Genomic DNA, 16,249 nt, shown 5'->3' with positions numbered 1-16,249 from the left:
CTGTGTAAATATAGGATTATTTTTTGAGCTGGTGGGAATCTTTATTACTTAAACACATGCCAGCAGATCTGAAAACACTGGCTGAAATCATAAACCTAAGATGACAGTGTTAACAAACATTACTTGGGAAAACGGCAGTTATCTTACTGATTAAATCTGATGAGGCACATCATCAGTTTTTATTTCAAACCTCTGCATGACACAAGACTTAGTGATGTCTTGATTTGATTTTATTTCAATTCAGAAAATAGCTAGCTAATCCAAGAATGTGAAACTAAATTATATGCTTGCCCTAAGGTAGCTCACATAATGAGGCTGCTCTACAGCAGGAGTTGTTGTAAACCCATCCCAGGACTTTGATCCCTGGCTTTGTGGGGAGAACCTTTGGGAACCTAGCATCTAGAAGCTAGATTCCCAGACTTTCAGACTCCCCTTTGTAAACCTGGGAGCCTGTAATAATCTAGATTCATTCAGTGAAATTTTGAATGATAATACTGCCAGGAAGTATGGTCAGACTCTTAAAAACCTGGTCTCTCTAGTAATCATCTTATCACAGCTTCCTGAATTTGAAATGCTTTCACAAAACATTCTGAATTCCAAGTTAATCTTTTCTCATAACAGTATGGTATATGAGGCCTTTAATGTTTTTCAAAAATTGTATTCAAGAAAATTATTTTACCCCTCTACTTTTAGCATGTCAGGTGGTGCTGGTAGACCTGTTAGTCTCTTTGATGAGCTCACAGACATGTTCAGAAGAGCTAACTCTTCTCCTGAGGATATTTCTGGAGAAGACACCCTGTACGGTATGTATGCAGTAGCAAAGGACAATATTCACAAACTTAACAAGAACAGTGAAGCACAAAGAAAATCCATTTGTGTTCAAGGTATTTTGGAAATAAGCATATTGGAACAGCAACATCATAACTGACCAGTGCAACTAAAGTTCATTCTTGGGGTAGTTCATTCCCAAGAGATGAAAAGGAAATGGGGGAGAGAGAAGGGAGTTTGAAGGGTCTTACTGAAGAAAGAGCCCTAGTAACTTTTTTCTTCAGCACAAGAAAACTCTAGAGGAATCGTGAGGAGGCTGACATTGTGGTGATAGTTGGCAGTGAATACTGTAATACTGTAAAACTTGGAAAGCCATTCCCATAAGGTTATAAAGCATCAATATCTCAGGAATGGGTGCTGCTTTTTCAGCAGGAAGTACTTTGTGTAAGCTGTCTTAAGTCAGTTTGTGTAGTGCTGGAACCTGCTGCTTGCTGAAATACCTATTAATTGGTTTGTATAGGACTTTGTGTAAGAAAAAAAGCAGATGGAAGGAAATAAAAAATAACTCTGAAATAGTAACAAACTAAAGACAAGTCAACTTTTCAAAAGTAGCTTTCAATAATTGGCTACTTAACTTGAGAAACTTTGGCTTAGGGGCTGAGGTGGTTTTGTTGCTGCTGCTGCAAAAACAAAGTGATTGCAATGTGTGCTGCCTTAACCTGTTTCAAACATGAGGTGAAAGGTGTGGTCTTTTGCGGTACAAGTTAATCTGTTAGCACATAACAAATGTGAGATAAGACTGCACAATGACCACTTGCTATGGTTTAGCCGAATCCTAAGCATGGTGACTTGAAGAATGATCTGCAGTGACTAAATCTTCAAACCTGCTGAACCATAATCCTTTTAAATTGATGCTTAATGTTGTTGTAAATGTGTGTGTCAGTTTGGATATGGAAGCCAAACTGTTTTAGGAAAACATGAATCCAAATTTAAATGAGGAGGAGGATTCTGTTTAGTTAAGTGATGACACTTAGCTATATGGTATAAACAGTTTGATTTGTATTTGTCTGATTTTCTTTTCTTTTTTTTTTCCCCTCTTTTAGGAGATACTACTTAAGGGTGTATTGAAGATTGTAGAAACTAACACCTGTATGAACCCATTACAGTACCTTGCCTTTCCTTTGCTGTATGGCACACATTTTAGTAGCAGTTCTTCACAAAAATCTGCTAGCACTCCCAACAGCAAGACTGCTGGATTATTAAAAAGAGCAAAATATTCACAGAATAAGAAAGAGGCAGATGGTGAAAATCTGACTCACCAGCTGCTTTCTTCTTGGTATGTAGCCCCAATTCACCTGCCTTTAGTTGGACAAAACTGTTGGCCACACATGTCTGAGGGCTTCAGTGTCTCACTGTGGTTTCATCTGGAGTGTCTTCATGAAGCAGAAAATTCAGCAGAAAAGGGGAAGAAGATCAAGAAAAGAAGCAAGCTGTTAACTGTAAGAGAGAACAGTTTTGACAGCACAGGTGAAGGCTTAGTACTTCTTGTTTCTGGTTATCATTCGGGGTTCCGATTACAATTGTTGATTTGTCGTATACAAAAGGTTGCACTTTATTCTTCTATATCATGAATACTAAACAGAAGCGACAGCCTTTTGGATTGTTCTTTGAGTCCTGTAAGATACACACACAAAAAAAGAAAGCACTGTCAGCTTTAGTTCTTAAGTTTGTGCTTGTTAGCTTAGGAATTTAGTGTTCTGATTGAATTTCTAACTCAGTAAAATGTTTTTATGCCATTTCATGTTCTGTGGATGAAAATACTCTATGCAGCAGCTGAAAGGTCTTGGGAGAAGACTGCTGCTCTGGTTTATATGGTCTCATGTATTGATGAAGCAAGTGGGTTTTGTGTGTTTTTTTTTTTTTTTTTTTTTTTTCTTTCATAGAGAGCTAGTACATCTTCCTGTGATTTAGGATTTAAATATGTTCTGAAGCTTTTACCTTAAAGAGTCTCTGAATTCATTGAGTCAGCTTTTATAGAGACTTACCTGCTCCCAAACTCTTCTGAGCAGAATCCCCTGGACTATAATTTGTAGGAAGAAAATTGCTCTTAATTCTAACCATAGCACCTCAAATACTTTCTACTTTGAATAAAAGTACAGTAAAAAATAAAAGCTGTTTGGGTTTTTTGGGGGGTGGAGTTGAACTTACTAGCACTGCTTTTATTAGATGGCCTATGCTTTTGCTTAGTAAAGCAAAGTTAAGTTTAAAATATTGGATGCGAGTTCATGTTTAAAGGGTGGTGTGCTTTGGAAAGACCAATCTAAAGAACTAAGACTTCCAACAAAGAACATAACATGATATGGCATGTCAAAAGTATCTTTAAATTAGAATATATTAAAGCTTAGTGGCTTTACCTGATTACAAAAACATGCAAAATGCAGTTTTAATGTTGAAGTTAAACTCCTCTGTCCAGTGCATCAAACAGACCTAGATCTGTAAAAAGGATTGTACATACTAGTAAGCTCCCTTTTTAAAACAACTCACTTCAGTACCTGAGCTATTTCTTTTCACACTTGGTAGCTGGTAGGACATGTGTTGGTTTTATTGTATTGAAATTGCATATAAACACTTTTCTTCTAGAAGAAGCCAAGTCTATAGGAATGGAATACCTAAGCTTGGGAGATAAACTTGTTGAAGATGGCTGTATTCATATAATTTCATTGGGTTCCAAAGCACTAATGATACAAGTCTGGGCGGATTTGAACACTGGAGCTTTCATCTTTCGGTACTGTGTATTAGTCAAGTTTACAAGATGACTTTTGTATGCGTGTTGTCTTATCCAACTTCTAATAGCAGCTTGCAGAGAATGTTGGTGTAGAATAGAAAATTTCTGTGAGAGCTATCTTGAACACTAATGGCAACATCATTGATGTTAAACTGTCAAGTTTATTGCTTACAAATCTACAGCGATGTTTTTTCTTAAGAGGTCAGCCTCTGGTTTTGGATGTTTCATATAGGTATATAATAAATACCCAGAGTAAGATGCAAGATCAGTCAAATGTGATGTAACATAGCAATTGAAGTATTAATGAAGGTGACCCAACAAATGTAAATGGGAATCCATGTTTCAAAATGATTTTAAAAGGTGTTTGTAAGATTAATTCCTGCAAATAATGGATCCTTAAAATGGGTCTGAAGCTGCAGTCTTAGAACACTTTATTTCACAGGGCATCTGCATTTTTTTCAATAAACTGAACTTAACTTTTCTGTAAAATAGAGATGATATTATCCTTATTTAAAATGTAAGCAGATTCATGCAGGCAGGTTAAATAACTAAATTGAAGCCATAATCTGAGGATTTCCCTGGCTTATGTTTAGCTTCTAAATACAGAGTTGTTACTTAAAAAAAAATTGCTTGTGAAAGTTAAGCGGTATAACTTAAACTGCTATGAGGTCAAAAAATGCAGATTTAGATTTTAAAAATGCAGGTTTGAAAACAAACACTTGTTCTTCCTCTTCTGTTATTTTCATAGTATGTGCATGGATCCAAATGACGAGATGAAAGCTGGTCTGCTGGCACAGGCTGAATCTCCAGAGAATGTTTTCCTTGTGGGCAAGTGGCAGCATTTGGCACTGACATATCTGCAGCAGCCAGAGGGCAAGAAAAATATCCATGGAAAGCTGTTGCTGTGGGTTTCTGGTCAGAGGTAAATTATACATCAGTTGCACCTAGGTCTTTCTGTCATCTTTTTAGGAAGACGTAAACTAGTAGATGTAAACATCTATGCTACTTTAGTGCAGGCTGAAGTAGTTTTTTGGGGTAGGAAAGGAAATTCCTAGCAAGATACCCCTCATGTCCAGTATTGTCCTGATTTCTTTGAATAAAAACAGATCTGCCTTGGGCTGTGTTTGAACAAAAGATTCCTGATCAGGAATAAGTAAGGGAGGTAAGTACTACATGATTTTGAGAATAAGATCCAAAAAAAGCAATACAATGAAGTTAGAGGGCATGATCTTTTTGGTTAAGTTAATCAGAATTAAGGAGGTATAGTTCAGGTACTGGCGATATTCTTGAAAAGAGAAATGAATAGGAGGTGAAGAGAAGACAATCATTTTGTCCTCTTAAAAAAAAAAAAAAAGTTTCCTTGGATTTTCTGTGTAGTTGAAAGAAATAAGCAGGGGAGAAGTTCTGAAAAATATACCTGCTGACCTAAGATCTGAATTGGCAGCAGAAAGTACTTTTTCCACTGAAAGCTTAAGGACCATGCCCCTAACTGAAGTACCTGATGCTAGGTTTGAGTCTGGGCCTGCAAGAAATATCCATTGGTTGGAAAAGGAATTTAATATTGTGGTTTTCCTTCTGTTCCTAAAGTCTAAACTATGAAGACTTTGTACTCAAAATAGATGGTCAAAATGCTATGTCCTAAAACACTTAGATGTTCCATAATTCTTTACTCTTGCTTTCTTAGGGTTAAAATTTCTTTAGAATCTGGTTAGTAAACAAGTCACTTCAGGAATCTTTGTAATAAAGCTGTATCTGAGAAAAAGCACATTATTTTTCTTGATTACAACTTGATTCCCAGGTTACTTGCACAATTTTAAAGTATAATACTTAGTTTCTAGAACAGATCAAAACACGTAGTTAAATTTTAAGAAACTTGATTCCCCATTGTTCAGTCTGTGCATACAGATGTGCAATAAAGCCCAAATATGGAGATACTGGGAAAACTGAAAATACTGTTCTGCACATGTGCAGTTAACGAGGCCACTCCATATAGAGAGTGCCCAATTTGCTAATATGTGCAGTGTTAGACTCTTCCAGGAAATTTTAAATGACCTTTACGGTTCAATCGTTCTGTCCATGTAAACGCACATTAGGTTTATAGGATGCTTCCTGAGAGTATCATGCTTATTGCCCATGGCTCTACAGCACAGAGGGTATGCATAAGCTCTGACAAGGTTCGCCTGCACAAGAAAATTCTGGACACAATATTTTTCAGCTTATGTTGTGAGCTACAGACTTGTGCAGTGACATAGTCAAAGGCCTCTGGTTCTTTAGGAACAGTAGAAATCCTTGACAAATTGTGATATATTAAAAAAAAAAGTGCGTAATGTCACTCAGGAGTGCATGTGTGTATATTTATTTCTTCATTGAGGTCAGGGAGGGAAGAGGGAAGGAAACTCCTATCTAGAAAATTCTGACTGCATGGCAACCCCAGTTGTGACTCCATCCCTCTTTCCCCCATTTTAGATAGTATTTATATATATACACACATAAGTTACACTAATTTAACTGCATTCCAAGGCTCCTAGGAGTTGATAACAGCTTTAGTAATTTAATTTTGATAACTAAATATTAAAATGTGTTATAAGTTTAGGCTGAATACCTTAGGTAGCAATTTTGAACAGTTCTCAATATTTATATATACTTCTTTATATCTGTTTTTAGGAAATGTGAGATTAATTTAGATTATACACTACCAAGGAAAACAAGTTTATCATCTGACAGTAATAAAACCTTTTGTATGATTGGCCACTGTACATCCTCTCAAGAAGACTTGCTTCGATTGTCTGGTAGATGGGATCTTGGAAATCTGCTTCTCTTTAATGGTACTTGTATACTTACTGCTTTTTTTTTCTTTTTAAACTTGCATAAACTTTCATTTCATCTCCCTCCTTTCCATTAAAGCTTAGTTTTTATGGTTTTCCAAGCTGGCATAAACATGCTAACTTATTACAGTAAAAGCAACAATACATTCTTTAGCAGTGTAATATATTAGGGAGAATATGAATATAAATGCATGCTGTAGATGAGCTGCTTGTGGGAAAGGTCAGCTCCACCTCCTGGATCTATACTGACTGCCATGTGTCTGCAAAACAGATTCCTCCAGAGAGCGCTGGATTTACTGCTGTATTGTTGTCATGCTCCCACACATCATAGATCTGGATCTTTCTGGAAGTACGTAGTTGTTCAACATGAGGTTACAAACTAATTATGCTCAGACATTTGGACAACTATTTAACAACAGAACAGCTGAACTTCTTAGGAATCTTAACCAACTAAGAGATGCTTCTTTTGAAGAAACAATCTTAAAAACAGATGACCTGGAAAGTGCTTGCCTTCCTATCTGAAAAGGGGAAGGAGGTCCATTTTTGTCTTCCATTTGCTATGTAGTTTTTTCTCTTCCCTCCCTTGGTAAATCAAATTTACTCTTTCCCTCCAATGGTAAATGAACTTTTACCATTGTTGAATCCTTCTGAGTAGTGCTATCCAACTCTCCATGATGTAGCGTATTGTTATCTGTAATCTTGCTATGCTTTGAAAACTTTGAGGGTGCTTGGATAGATTATCTTGTCAATTACAGAAAAAAGGCATTATAGTTGATTCTGACATGCTGGTTTTCAGTTCATCCAGATCATCTTCCTGACTTAGTTTGTTACCCCTGCCACTGAATTGATCTGGCCTGCAGCATGTGTCAGAAGTCACTGATTTACAGTAGTTAATAAGCATCAGACTGCACTAGTTGTTTCTGATGAGCAAGTCCTACAAAAACTAGCCGGTTATCTTCCTTGTAAAGTCTCTGATGCAGTCTACTACCCAATGTCTGAGTTTTGCTTTACTGTGTACTGAGAATTTAAAGACTTCTCTTCTGGATTTTTTAGGTGCAAAGATTGGACCAGAGGAAGCATTCTATTTATATGCCTGTGGACCAGACTTCACATCTGTAATGCCTTGTAAATATGGCAAAACACTGGCTGATTGCTCTAAGTACATAAGTAAAGATATTCTACAATGTGAACAAATTAAGGAGCTCTTCATGACAAAAAAGGAAGTAGATGTTGGACCTTTAGTTGTAAGTTTCAACTTAAAAATGGTTCTTCTCCTAGAACTGATTAAGAGAATGGGAACATGTTTCTTGCTTGCTGCCCCCCCCCCAAGGTGCTTCACTTTCTCAAAGTAAGCAGGAGCAAATTCAACTCTTAATAAAATCACTGCTTGTTCTTTCCACTTATTTCAATGGGAGTTGAAATGGACAGCCTATGTGGAATTTCTTTCTCTAGTCTGGATTGTGACAACTTTTAGATGTCACAACTTTTACAATACTGTGGTGTTTCTGTATTTGAGAAGCAGGCACCTCCTGAACTGTTTTAAGCACCTACTTTAAGATGAGTAGTTGCCTAGTTTCTCCATTGGCATAAAGGTAGACAAGGACAGCTTAGCTTAGTTAACCTTTTAAACATTAAAACCTGATAGATGGTGTGGGGGGGCAGGGCAGTATTTAGTGTACTCTAACAGGAAGCAAGAAAGAGAATAGAATCCCAGTTCTCTGGGGGTTTTGAGAAGGATTAGATTTGCATTGAGTTTGGCTGAGAAGTAGTTTTCCTGCTAAGAGGTCTTACCTTTTCTTCCCTGACTTGTAGCTTTGCAGATATAGATATATAGTTATACTAGAAAAAGAAGAAGAGAATTACCATATCAATAGAGCCTATTATATTTGGGGTATTATCTTGATCCACTGGTAGCTTCTGCTATATGAACTGTCTCCCCTAGAGGGATTTTTTCCTAATCTTGTTCTACAGCAGTGCTGTAGCTGTAGGCAAAAGCTTGTTCTGTCTGGATGTGCTCCTTATAAACGTGGGCACTAAATTTTGAATGGGTTAAGAAGGGATGAGTGAACTAGGTGAAAAGCCTAATAAATTAGCATCATGCAACTTTTATGCCTACTTTGTTTCACAAAACTCCAAGTAACCGGAAAGTAGAACTGCTCAGAAGTGAATTGATCTCTTGCACTCTTGCATAGAAAATAAAAATGACTTAACTGTTATCTCTCTTGTAGATAAATGCATTCCAAGTATGATCATTTTACACCTTCTGTAAAAATGAGTCAGTTGCCTTTGATAGGAGTTTTGGTTTTGATCCAAGTCTTTTCATCAGTAAAGAAACTTCTGTAGTTTTAAGTATGTAATCCTCTATTGAGATTCTCTTACGGCATAGCTGATTGAAGAACAATTTTACTGTTAAAGACTTAGCTGCTATTTTTCAAAATGTTTATTTTCTATTTTGGACACTAAGGCATCTGCCCATTTTTAGAAAGGGAAACAAACTTTACCTAATACTTCTGTGTAGTCTTTTCTTTTAACTCTGTCAGCAACTTTGTTTTTATATGAAATAGTGCTGATGCTGCTTCAGATGATGAGAGGAAGATCCTTGGGTTTTTAGTGTTTTCTTAACTTTCTCTGGTGTAGCTATCAAGTAGCTGTGCTAAAATTTGGGAATCCTGTTACTTTAGTGCATACACATCCATACAAAACTGAGCAGGATGAGAGTAAAGTAGAAATGAACTTCCAAATTTACTACTTGCTGTTAGGTGAGGGTTTTTCCCCTCTCATATTAAATAATCAGTTTAACTTTCTTAATCTGGCTTAAACTTCTCTTGTTTCAGGAAAGTCTTGCTGTTGTTTATACCACATGTTGCCCTGGTCAGTACACCATATATGAACCTGTTATTCGACTGAAAAGTCAAGTGAAAACTATACCTTCTCAGCGACCTTTCAGTTCAAAAGAAGTTCAGAGTGGTGTGTTGGATTCTCATCACCTGAAAATACTTCAACCTGTTGAATATAAAACCCTTCAGGGCATACTCCATGAAATTGGAGGAACTGGTGCATTTGTTTTCCTCTTTGCTAGGGTAAGGAGATATGGGGGAGTTGTGTGCTCTGCCCTGTAAGATCTTCCTTTAGTCTTGGGTAGCCAAACGCCTATTATAGCCATCTTACTCCTGTTAATAAAAGTCTGAGTGTTTGCATGGGTTTTTTTGTTTTGTTTTTTTCTAACTCTGTTGTGGAAAACTTTTCTATGGCATAATGCAAAGACTGCATTGTACAGGTTGTCTTAAACAGGAGACTTTCAACAGTTGTTATAAACAAATTGCACAATAGAATTACATTGCTAGTGTGTAAGAGGTGGTGTTGCATTCTAATTAATAGAGAGGGGGCTTCTAAAGGGCAACAGTTTGCTTGTTTTTAAAGTGTTGTGGAACTCATTTTGGTCTCTAATCTTTAAATCCAAGTGTTACAGTAGTGGCATGTTGATTAATATTAAAAAAAGAAAGAAAAACCCAATTCATTGCACCTTTTTTAACTTTAAAAACAGGATATTCATAGTATAAGTATGAAGAAATGTAAAAGTACATTTGTAGCATTCAGTGCTTTTGACTATTATCTAACAAAGTGACAGCTTTTCTGAGAGAAAGCTGTGTAGCGGTGTTCAAAGGTTTATCCTGTCCAATAAAAGTTCTAATTTCAAAAATATTAAGGCTAGGAGCCTTAATTATTTCTTTGCTGTGATCTATATGTGGAGAGGCCAATATCCATGCTAAGAGTCTCTGAAGTATTAAATTTCCTGCAAGATACTAATGAAAGCCTGGAACTTATTTGTTTTATATGCCTACATGACATTGGTAGTGCTCTAAAAGATGTGTATGTGGGGTAAGCAACACACATTAGACTAGACAGTCAGGTGTTCAGGCTTTTGGTTATGATGACACTGTTTACTATAACTTTCATGTTATGTGATAATGCAATCTGAGGAAAATCCCTATTCAAGGTATTATGTTGTACAAGTACATGCTAACCACATGCTACAGCCCCTGCTGTATCCCGTACTTGCATCAGTAAAGCTAGCAAACAATGTTTCAGATCTGTCAGATGACATTATATATGAATGTGTATAATTGCAAGTGCAGCAGTGTTAACTGATACGCAGCCATGGAATAAATAGGAACTGACTTCTTACTGTACCAAGAAAAAATTGACACCTCTTAAATTTTGTGGACCAAATTTTTCTTAAAAAGGGATTCCTGTTATGAGACTCTTACTTGCTTAGCAGATCATAATTTACCACAGTAGGAATTCTGTCACTTTAGGTAATATCTGAATGTGTGTGTATGCATGCAATGCAAAAATGCAGGTTATATGTACATAATCTGAAAATCTTTAAAACAGATAAAATCCAGAAGATATGATTTAAGACTGCAACAAAGTTTTTAAGGTTTTTGTTTTCTAAATGTTTCTCATTTAAACTGATTTATTAAACTTTTTCTTCAGGTTGTAGAGATTAGCAGCTGTGAAGACACTCAAGCTTTAGCACTTCAACTTATACTATCTTTAACAAAATATAATCAACAGAGAATACAGGAGATGGAAAACTGTAATGGCTATTCCATGGTTCATCGAGTGTTAATCAAACCAAAGTGTGTTGTTGGATTTTGCATGCTGAAGGTACAATGCTCTTTAAACTGTCTGTATAACTGCTGGTTATTTGAAGTGTCTTGACAATAACTTCTAGAAAGTTTACCTGTAATGGGAAGTATCCCTTTGTACTTCTTTCATAAAAACACCTATCAGGAATATTTTGCTGCACGTATAGAAGAAAACTGCAGTATTCCCTGAGACTCAGACTGTCTTCTAGTGGATAGAATTCTTATGGATGCCCTTTTTCTAATAAAATGAAAGCTGAGCTTTCTAAGTTTTAGAGCTTAGGAGGTGTGGCTATAGTCTTCAAGTAATGAAGCTTCACGTGCAAAGTCATGATTTAAGATTTTCAAGTGTCTGATAGTTGAGTGCCCATCTTGGCGTTCAGCACCTGCATTTTTTTAATTCTGTGTACATGCCTTATGAAGCTTCTAAAATGCCTCCGGTTGTTACTGACTTCTAACTATTTTCAAAGTTGGCCATGTAGACTGTGTGCTTTCCTTATCAAAAAGGCAGATGTCCCTTTAAAGAACTTTATAAATCTGAGAGGGCAACTATACTGTTTTGTGCTTGCAACTTTCAAAATTAATTTTTTTTCCCCCCTCTAAGACTCTCCTTGAAGGATGCTGCAGTGATGAGATTCTCTGTATAAATGAGAATGGGCAATTCATGCTTGACACAGATTCTACTGCAGTAATCCAGGATGTTCAGTTGTTAGAAAAACTGCTGCTTGACTGGAAGATATGGTCTAAAGCAAAGGTAATTACTTTCTTTTTTGGAAAGAGATTTTTTTCCTTGGCTAAAAGCCAAATTAAATAAAATGATGATAAAGTATTACAAAGTCTGAAATGAATTTCTCCAGTTAGATTTCAGTAGCTACTAAAATAGTCCAAAATTAATGGTCCTTACTTTTCTTTGAATAGTTGGTAGTAATATCAAGCTCCCAGTTGTCAATGCTGCAGGTTACCTTAGCGTATTCATTTCTGTAGTAAATGTGCAAAGTATGTCAATGACTTAAGTTTCTTGAATGGATTAATTTTTAAGAGAAACCTGTCAACTGAGGAAGACCTCTTGCTTCCCCCTCCACTTACAAAACTGTTGAAAACAACCATCTGGTGTTAGTAAAACAAAGGGTATACAAAACTCAGTATAGGCAAGAAGTAATTTTTTTTTTTTGTAACTTTAATCACTAAAATATGCTTAATCCTGTGCTTTTAATGAGCATGACTCTCCATGGCTTCTAATTCTGACCTGACACACTTGCACTTGCTGTATCTTACTTTTTCTCAGGTGCAAAACTATTTTTATGTGATTATCTTTCTAATCTGTTAAAACTTCTCAGTATAGACTCAAATATATTTTTGAATCCATGATTTTGTTTTGTTTTTTTTGTTTTTCAGGAAGGTGTTTGGGAAACTCTGTTAGCAGCTCTAGAAATTCTAATCAGAGCTAACCATCACCAACAGATGTTTAACATGAAACAGCTGTTGAAAGCTCAAGTGGTACATCACTTCCTGTTAACTTGTCAAGTTCTGCAGGTACTTTCAGTCTGAAATCCTATTTTGTGCTTGTCAAACACTTAGTTTTACTTGAAGAAAAAAGATGAAATTAAATGCTATTGAAAAATCTACTTCTGTAGACTATATCCTGGCTTGTCCTCTGTGCTTCCAGCTGCTTTTCATCTACTTCAGGCATTGTTGCTGTGAAGAGGTGCTGTGTGGTAATGAGTGAGCAGTGCTATTTTTTTCTGATGGACAGACGAGACAAGAGATTTTAACCATCTGGTTTTATTTGAAAGCACAGACACAAGGGTACCTGTACAAAGCACACGTGAGCAGAAATAAATTGTGAACCTTTACAGGCCTGAGATGTGTCTCACTAGTTTTACCTTCAAGTCCTCATTACTGAGAAGCACAGATTGTATGAGAATTTTGTACTGCTTGTCTTTCTCGCTCTTCAGAAAGCAATAGCTTTATGCTTTAGGGATGATCTAATTTGTGTGACTTCCAAGAAAATATATGACACAAACTATACTAGTATATTTTTGAAGTAGGTCCCCTAAGTAGTGATGACCAAAATTGAAACTTATGCAGAGTTTTTAATAAATTGTGGGGGGGGGGTTGGTTTTTTTATTTGAAGTTAAATTGCAATAACAGTTACTATTTCTTGAACTGTCTTCACTCACACCTGTGGTGAAAAGGGTCACAGCACCCCATACAGGACAAAGTCCCCTATAGTTGTTGACTACTAACAGAAGAGGGCTCACCTGCCTGGGTACTCCACTAGCATCAGAAGAAACCATGCAAGTAGCAGCAGTTAGCTGTTGTGCATCTCACCACAGCTAACAGGGCAATTGGATTGTAGTAGTCAAAGACTGAGCACTCATCTCAGTGAGGAGGCCATAGTAGCTTACTCTACAGCCTGGAGATAGCTGTTCTCAAAAGGACTTGGGGAAAAGAGCTTAAACCCTTTGATAGCCACTTCTTGAGAACATGATTTTGAATTAGCTTCTTGTTCATAATGCATACTTGTTTGGGAAGTGTTTTGTGTATTTTGTCTTTCCTAAACTGTGTTTTCTCCTTTGTATTAATTTTCATTCCTGAGTCTCTTGATCACAAACCCATGAAATTCACTTACTGCTTTTCTCTTTAATGATCTTTTTGTATGTGTCTTTTAATCATCTTTATTGCTGTAAACTTTGAATTTCTTAATTTTTATGGATTATTCCCCATTTCTAGAGCTTGTTAATGGTATAGTTACCTGCTTGAAATGTGTATTAATTCAAATGACAAGACATAGAATATTACATAACGCTTTCCTCTCTTATGCACATGAACGCAAACACTAATATAAATGCTGACGGAGTGGTGGGGGGAATTAAATTAATTAAAAAAAAAAAACTACTCAAATTGGCCAACAGACTTTGGAAATTACTGGGGAATGAGGGAATAGAAGCTAAAACTGCATAAAACATTCTCTTGGAAAACCTCACCTAAAAATTAATTTCAATTAGTGTTTTCATACATAAGTCTGAGTTAAAATGCTTAGGCACCAAAAAATAGAGGTGAAATTTAGAAGTTAGAAACAAGTTAGTTACCATGCTCCTATTAAAGCAAGGGTTCCCACAAGTTTATTATAGTCCTGTTTTAAATATCATTGTTCAGTTCAGTAGATTTTTTTCAAATACCCACTCTTGAACTGCGTAAGAGTTGATCAAATAGAAGTTATAGATGTCACCAGCAATACAATCTCAAATATGTATGTTTATAAAAATAGTGGTTGTAGTGGGAATACAGGAGTCCCAGTGTGGCACTGTCTAGAAAGTTTATTATACTAATATTTCAAATATATTAAAAACTATTTTAATTTTTATATAAATATGTAATATAATGACAAAGAACTAGTATTTCAATAGTGACTCATGTTCTAAGGCTCCAAGGTTTCAAATCAAAGTAGTATAGCATGTAGAAGGCAGACTTTTCTAAAAATGAACTTGCATATAATGTATACAATATTTTGTGCCTGAATTTTAAGAGTGCTAGACTTAGGTAATGTTTAATAGATACAGTAACCTCTTTCAAATTAAAGAATACAGATTTTATTACTTGTCTGTTCTTCTATTACAGCATGGTAATTAAGGGGAGAAAAAAGACAAATTTACAACAAAATAAGAATACAAGTAACTTACAGTTGTACTGCTCTTCCTTTCTAGGAACATAAAGAAGGGCATCTTGCATCCCTGCCTCGGGAGGTTTGTAGGTCATTTGTGAAAATAATTGAAGAAGTACTTGGATCTCCCCCTGACCTGGAATTGCTGACACTGGTCTTCAATTTCCTCTTAGCGGTTCACCCTCCCACTAATACATATGTTTGTCACAATCCTACCAACTTCTACTTTTCCCTGCACATAGGTAGATACATCATGCTTAAGTAGATATAGACAATAAGATACAATTCTACTCCTAGACTAAAATCTAAAAAATATCCTGTACTTATAATTAACTGTTCAATGAATATCTTTTTTGGATACTACTATATAGTAACTGTATGTACAGAATTACTGAACTTTTGGAACTTAAAATAAGTCGTTTACAGTATTGAAAGGTTTTTTTAGACTTCTTTTGCTTGGCTTATTAGGTAAGTCTACCACTATAGATAATCTCTCTGGTGATTGTCTCTGTCTTTAAAGAACCTGGTGCTGTTAAATGGAATGTGTAACATTAACTGTGTGTATGGATGCAATATCTTTTGAATATACTCAAATTTGGGAACTCCTAGATACACTTGATTCTGCAGCATCAGAAGTTTAGGTTCAAGAGTGCAATATGTCAATGACAGGCATTCAAGGTTTTGAGTATCTTTTCCAATGCTGATGGCATCCTCCTTATTTAGGCAATTGTGGTTCTAGTGAAAACAATTTAATTGGGGTGTTCAATTGCATGTACTCAGCTGTTTGAGATGGTAAGGTTTTAAGTAAAAAAATCCTGTTGTACAGACATGAATTATAAATCTAATTTGGCAATGTTATTAATGTACCTCGTGTGATCTTCCATTATTTCTGCTATATCTGAAGATTTAAAAGCAGAACCTCTATTTAGACCAAACTAACTTAGAGAAATTGGTAGATGGTCTGTTATATAAGTTATGTGGATTCAGTATGAAGGACTGTCTTACGAAAAAAAACCAACAAAAAAACCCACAACTGTAATTAGGAGTGTTTGAGGATCAGTCCATCAGGAATTCCAATTTAAGTAAAACTCCTTATAGAACGCAAATTTAGAGTCTGTCTACCAGAGGAACTCATGGAACACTGCCACACCAGAAGAGACTTCTCTAATGTTCCCAAAGAGTTTTTTTCTATAAACTATAAATGTAAATCAATGCAAGTAGCAGCTTAGCTGTGTTACCAGATCTAAATCCAAATTAGGAAGCATTTCTGCCATTTCAATTTGATTGTTGCTGCTTGTTTAATGTCCTGGCGCACAAGCAAATTTTGGGGGGAAAAAATGGCTTGCTTACCTGTAAATGAAGCTTCTCCAGAAATGTGTATGTGTGGTTCTATCTCCTTTTCTACTTCTCTGGGTTTGTTTTTTTTTTTTACTGAATTGAATAAAAGGCCCAAGGAGCACTTCTAGTGAATGGTCAGGGACACTCTAAGATGAGATTGTTAGGCACCATCACCGCATTGCATACAAGTTACAGAAGGTACCTAGTGCTGTGAGGGCTG

General features: G+C 36.0%; 1 protein-coding gene across 4 annotated transcripts in view; it reads left to right on the top strand.

Annotated features, from left to right (window-relative positions):
* Nucleotides 1-16,249, top strand: part of LYST (lysosomal trafficking regulator) — an 89,926-nt gene that overhangs the window by 37,046 nt on the left and 36,631 nt on the right. For 2 of the 4 annotated variants that reach the window (XM_067293491.1, XM_067293493.1), the window contains exons 11-21: nucleotides 694-803; nucleotides 1,872-2,295; nucleotides 3,409-3,553; nucleotides 4,302-4,475; nucleotides 6,218-6,378; nucleotides 7,432-7,622; nucleotides 9,213-9,458; nucleotides 10,876-11,049; nucleotides 11,632-11,781; nucleotides 12,423-12,560; nucleotides 14,735-14,933. In XM_067293491.1, coding sequence (XP_067149592.1) covers nucleotides 694-803; nucleotides 1,872-2,295; nucleotides 3,409-3,553; nucleotides 4,302-4,475; nucleotides 6,218-6,378; nucleotides 7,432-7,622; nucleotides 9,213-9,458; nucleotides 10,876-11,049; nucleotides 11,632-11,781; nucleotides 12,423-12,560; nucleotides 14,735-14,933 — 2,112 coding nt within the window. The remainder of the gene's footprint in view (nucleotides 1-693; nucleotides 804-1,871; nucleotides 2,296-3,408; nucleotides 3,554-4,301; nucleotides 4,476-6,217; nucleotides 6,379-7,431; nucleotides 7,623-9,212; nucleotides 9,459-10,875; nucleotides 11,050-11,631; nucleotides 11,782-12,422; nucleotides 12,561-14,734; nucleotides 14,934-16,249) is intronic. The other 2 variants (XM_067293492.1, XM_067293494.1) reach the window with 2 other exon arrangements.

Source organism: Apteryx mantelli, chromosome 3 (genome assembly GCF_036417845.1).
Source record: "Apteryx mantelli isolate bAptMan1 chromosome 3, bAptMan1.hap1, whole genome shotgun sequence".
Classification (NCBI taxonomy): Eukaryota; Metazoa; Chordata; class Aves; order Apterygiformes; family Apterygidae; genus Apteryx; species Apteryx mantelli.
This window is presented reverse-complemented; position numbering and strand designations above follow the sequence as displayed.